At 42.6% G+C, this 5249-nt stretch overlaps 1 protein-coding gene across 1 annotated transcript; it reads right to left on the bottom strand.

Annotated features, from left to right (window-relative positions):
- Positions 1 to 3357: 3357 nt before the first annotated feature.
- On the bottom strand, positions 3358 to 4763 carry CHRAC1 (chromatin accessibility complex 1; the record flags this gene model as incomplete). Its single annotated transcript, XM_009573143.1, has 2 exons — positions 3358 to 3665; positions 4637 to 4763. Coding segments are annotated over 2 exons (273 nt in total), but the record flags the coding sequence as incomplete, so codon positions are not given.
- Between the last annotated feature and the right edge of the window lie 486 nt (positions 4764 to 5249).

Genomic DNA, 5249 nt, shown 5'->3' with positions numbered 1-5249 from the left:
TCCCCTCACAGAGGCCCCCTGCAGCCCCCACTGCCAACACCTGGGCACAGACACCTCCTACACTGGTGTCTCTCGGTATCTGTATCAGTTTTGCTGTAGACAGACTCTAAGTGTGACAGGAGGGGGAAGCTGAGAGGAAATAAAGCATCATGAGGGGTGTGTAGAGGGAGACCAGGGCAGACACTTCAGAAACAGGGGTAATCGCGGTGCAAAGAGGAGAAACACTCCTAGGAGTGATTCATCCTTCTGGTTTTCCTTGTGGGTGTCCTTCCTTAAAAAGTACGGCTCTTCCACCCTGCAGCTGGATTTTTCTTTCTTGTGCTTTCCCTCCTAATTGCATCTTCTGTCTGACATTCAAAGACACCAGTTGTGTAGAGCATCATCTGTGTTTGCTCCCGCGCACCAGGTGCACACTGCAGCACTTTGCAGCCTGGCTACAGGGCCAACACGAGGACATGATTCATACCAGGTCTCTTCCCAAGCAGTCCAGTTCAGCTCAGGCTGTGTAGCCACTGCTGGGGCTGCGGGTCCAGGGCAGGAAGGATGCATTCCCCTCTGCTGTGCATGAGGATGGGTTGCAGGACATTGAAGCATGGCAGTCTGCTGGTGTGGACTTCTCGTAACTAGGGACACCTCTGCCATTTGTGAACATAGCCCAGGTACGTGAAAAATATGGTCAAGCACTGCATTGGCCTTTTACCGCCACAGCAGAATTTCCACCTTCAGTTGACCCTCACAGGACTAGCCATGATCTACCACATCCCAGTAACAATATTTTGTCTTCAGTCCCAGAATACCAGTGTTCCCAGTTGCGTCAGCACAGGCACATGTGTATTGGCTCATGGTGTCAGGTTTTGTCCTGGACACATTGGCTGATCACACTGAGACACTCTCCTCCCCAGGCTCATGAGGTACTACGCTGTAGAGCAGTGACTGATGAATGTTTTGGGGATTATTGTTTTTTTTCTTTTTTTTTTTTTTTTAGGGTGTCTAAAAGCAGAGTTTCTGTGTTACCTACCAAATGTCAGTGGTAACAATCCATTGACAAGCTGAGTGGCAGCTGAACCAAAGTGCCAAAAATCCAGGAATGATCACCCCCTGCAGATTATGAATGGTGGGAGATGATACTTACTTGTGGCTGGGGGCTATTTTGGCACCTTTCAACAATATTGTCCTTCATAACCTACACCTAGCTCCAGGACTGGTTTAAAAAAACCCTTTTCAGAGGGTTCTGCATAATGGATGACTGGGTTGGCTACACAAACAGAATTGGTGGTGGAAAATGCCAGGTCTAAAACTAAGCAGAACTGTAATTTCTATAACCATGTGTGCCATAAAACTTACCAGCCCTGACATCTTTACCTCAAAATACATGTGCACAGCATAAAGACTTCTTTGCCAGTGCTGCTTGAGGTCACTGCATTCTATGTAACGTAAGTGTGGGTTACGCCAGGTATTGTTTGGCCTTAGCCATAGTACCAGTGAGTTAAACAATAGAGATGCCAGCTCTGGGATCAGGCTATTCCTCTGTGACTCTTCAACACAACTCGTGTGGTGGCCAGTGGTTTATGGGCCCTCAATGATTTGATTTACCTCGTTGCCCTCTCCCCTGTTTATGCTACAGAATTACCATGCAATTTTGTGCTAGAGTAGAAGTAGCTTCCCCCGCCCCCCAAAAGCTGGCAAGTACTAGACCCACCAAGTGTTGAGCAATTCCACACAATTTACATACCCTACTGCAGGCAACCCGCCCCCCTCCCCAACAGACAGCATTCAGCCCTCAGTTTCCCACAGATCTCCATGCGCTTTTAATAATAATATTTAAAAAAAAAGCAAAACAACGCTTTCAACAATAGTATAGTTCTACATACCCACTTGGGAATTTCTCTAGGGATAAAGCATCACTTAACACTCACTGCAGCATTCCTGATACAATATGATTTTGATTTATGGTAACTTTGGGAAAATTTTTTATAGTACAACATACTTTGATCTTTTAAAATAAGAAGAGCATTTCTTGTGTGGCTCAGTAGCTTTACTCTTCTGCCAGTCTCTGATCTTACCCGCCTAACCCCCATTTTTGCTTACTTAGAACAAATCTGGAATGTGCCAGGTTATGGAGTTGCTAGAGCTTTCTGCCTTGTTTTAAGAACAGTTTAGTGTATTTGTGCCTTCAACCTAGGAGAAGCTGTTAGTATTATCCTAACAGGGAGGATAGTTTCCTGGTAACTCTTTACCACGCCATCCAAATGAAGGTGCTGCTTGAGACCTCTCCCTTCCTGACTGATTTAGGGCACTTTTTGTAAGTTTTGTTCCTTAGTAATATTCCCATGCTTACTTGGGGCATTCTTCACATCCGGGGAAAGATCTTGGTCACTTCTCTCTCACTCTGACTGACCATGACGCTGTGCAAGTGTTAGTTGTGTATCAGCAGAGAGTGCTGGTTAACACAGCTAAGACTCCCAAAGCAGACTAGATCTCGTTAGTATTGCTGATAGAGACTATTCAAAGCATCACTTAGCCTTTTGTCCCCCGTTTCTTCCTGGAAAGATGAACAGTAAGTGTGCTAGGCTTGTACATTACTGAAGCTGGAAAGAACTGTATAAAGCCTCTGCATCGTCACTTTTTATACAAAACATTTATTTTTAAAAAGTTGCATATAAAGTTCTACACAGGACAGTTACCATTTCTGTAGTAAAAAAAACCCCGAACAAAACCAAATGAAAAATCCAGCTCTGTCACTCAAATGGTAAAAGGGCTGCTCATTCTCAACAATCCACATTTAACAGACTTCAGTGTGCACTTTGGTAGCACACCATGGACAAACTGCAGGAGTTCATTAGAGAGAAAGGTTCTAGATGTACATATTTACATTGTTATCTAACACATGTACTTTTTACCACCACAGCTGCAGAACCACATTAGCTCTTGGAATGGATCTCATCCTCTACCCTGTTTCTGTGCCGACATGGCTATTTACATTGCATTACAGAAGCAGCTGTTTTTACAGAAGACTTTTTTTAATGGGCTTTGTCCACTGCTAATGCCCTGGCACTGTTCCAGAAAACTGAGGGAGGGTTTGATTGATTACTGGCTCCCCAAGGAGGAGAAGGCCGATAGTAGACACTGTGTAAAACACCTCCTCTCCCCTCACCTCATCTTCTGCTCTGAGGAGAAACACAAACTGGGGAAGGACTCCCTTCTAGTCAGAGGACGAAAGAGCTTTTGCACTGAAAGCTGCCTGTAAGAAATTTTAAATTTGGATAATGATTGTCTGAAGAAGTAATTTTAAATGATCTGAGCAAGTTCTGCTGTCAGATTTACATTAGCTCTTCTTACCCCGCCATGTTTCTGAGGGAAGAATTCCATTCTTCAACAAGTATAAAGTTCAATTTCTAAACAAAGCAAAAGCAGATGGCTCAGTATTTAAATATATCCAGCATCTGGATTCTCAGTCACAAAAATAACATCCTTTATACAACAGAAAATGGATCACTATGAAGCAATTCTCTGTTGGCCTTAAGATCCAACATCTCCATCAACAGTTTCATCTTCATCCTCTTCCTCCTCATCCTCTTCATCATCTTCCCCCACTTCTCCATCTCGCTTCTCTTTTTCAAGCATTTTTAGGTATTTGCTAGCTAGAATCTTCTTTGGCAAGATATCTGGAAGGTAGAATTGTTTCTTTTATAGTCAGTTTGAATACTTATATTGCCTCATTAATACTGCTGCATCTGTACCGCTAATGAAATGAAGTCAAAAAGAGGCTTTGTTAAAAACATTATTATTTAAGTGAATAACCAGGTAAGTTAGTCTGACCTATACAGCTGTAAGAATAAGAGGGAATTACCCACTTATGGTACAAGTAACCAAAGAATATTTATGACTGATTACTGGCAACAGTCTTTACTATCTGCTCATCTACATTATTTACTGGATGTAAAATAGAGTGCTCAATTACTCAACTGCCGTAGACGGATTCAACAAGACAGCTATCCCATTTATGTCCTGTAGAAACATTTTTTCTGCATTAAGGTAAGACACTTGTTCAGGGCAGTAATGATGGACTTGAGACAAAGCAGGTCCTGCATGCTCTGAAAGTATGTCCCAGGGGAACCCAGATAAAGATTGGGCTAGGAATATCTTATCCTCGACCTATATCCTATAGCTGAGTGTTAGAACAGAAATCAAAGCATCAGTAAAAAGTGTGTGCGCACGCACACTTGTGTGTACATACATACATATATAAAAAGAGAGAGGGACCATATGATGAATCACTTTAAGAAATAAGACTTACAGATTTAAATGTGTAATTTTGGGGCCACATAACTTCTCACATACAGATGTGCAGTAATCTTGTTTTCTAGGCTGAAAGCTTTCAGATGGAGTTGCTGGAATTTAAGAAATGCTTAAGGCACTATGCTGAGAACTAATTAGCCTTGTATAATTTTGAAGCACCAGAAACATCCCCATTCACAAAGAAATGTTTCCAGTGATGTAGTTTATGAGTTCCAGTTGAATGTTATACAGGAGATTAATGACCAGTAGGAGAATTGTGCTCTCACAAATCAATTCAATAAGAGCACGATTTCGTTTTCCAAATTACATACTAGATTTACCATCATGCTATAGATACCTGCAAGGAACTGAAAGGTCTCACACTCTTCTGCAGTATGAGACAGGTCACTGTAAGTTAGAGCATTCTTCTCCTTGCCTCTGCCATGTTTGTAGGAGTATGTAGCCAAATACTGAACAAAAAGCTCCTAAAAAAATTAAAACAAAAGCGAATAGTCAAACCATTAATTCACATATGTAGTTGGCAGCAGTTTTCTTTAATCCCGTTTAAAGACGCAAATGCCATATTTAAGTGTACATATACTGGACGCCTTGTGGAGAGACCCACTTATTTCAGAAGAGCTTAAGGTCAGGATATAGTTGCATCTCCTTGGAGCACTGACTGCCAGCTTGGGTTCTGCTATGTGACTTAATTTGTGCTGCTCTTCAACACTTTCCACAGCCCAGCAAATGACACTTGGGATCAGAAAGCAGCAGAGTATTACTTCCACACGGGCTAATTTATACTAATTGACAGTGGTGGAAATAAGAACCTCCTGCATTGCTCATAGACTCTGGGAGCTCAGCTGGACTGGACGATGCCCAAAACCCCTTTTGCATACTGGGAGCCTGAAGCGTGATGCTTGATGGCCGCCGAGTGACAGACACAGGTAGGAGGGGAAGAGAGGTGCGGT

This window comes from Fulmarus glacialis, unplaced genomic scaffold (assembly GCF_000690835.1).
Source record: "Fulmarus glacialis isolate BGI_N327 unplaced genomic scaffold, ASM69083v1 scaffold37552, whole genome shotgun sequence".
In the NCBI taxonomy this organism is placed as follows: Eukaryota; Metazoa; Chordata; class Aves; order Procellariiformes; family Procellariidae; genus Fulmarus; species Fulmarus glacialis.
This window is presented reverse-complemented; position numbering and strand designations above follow the sequence as displayed.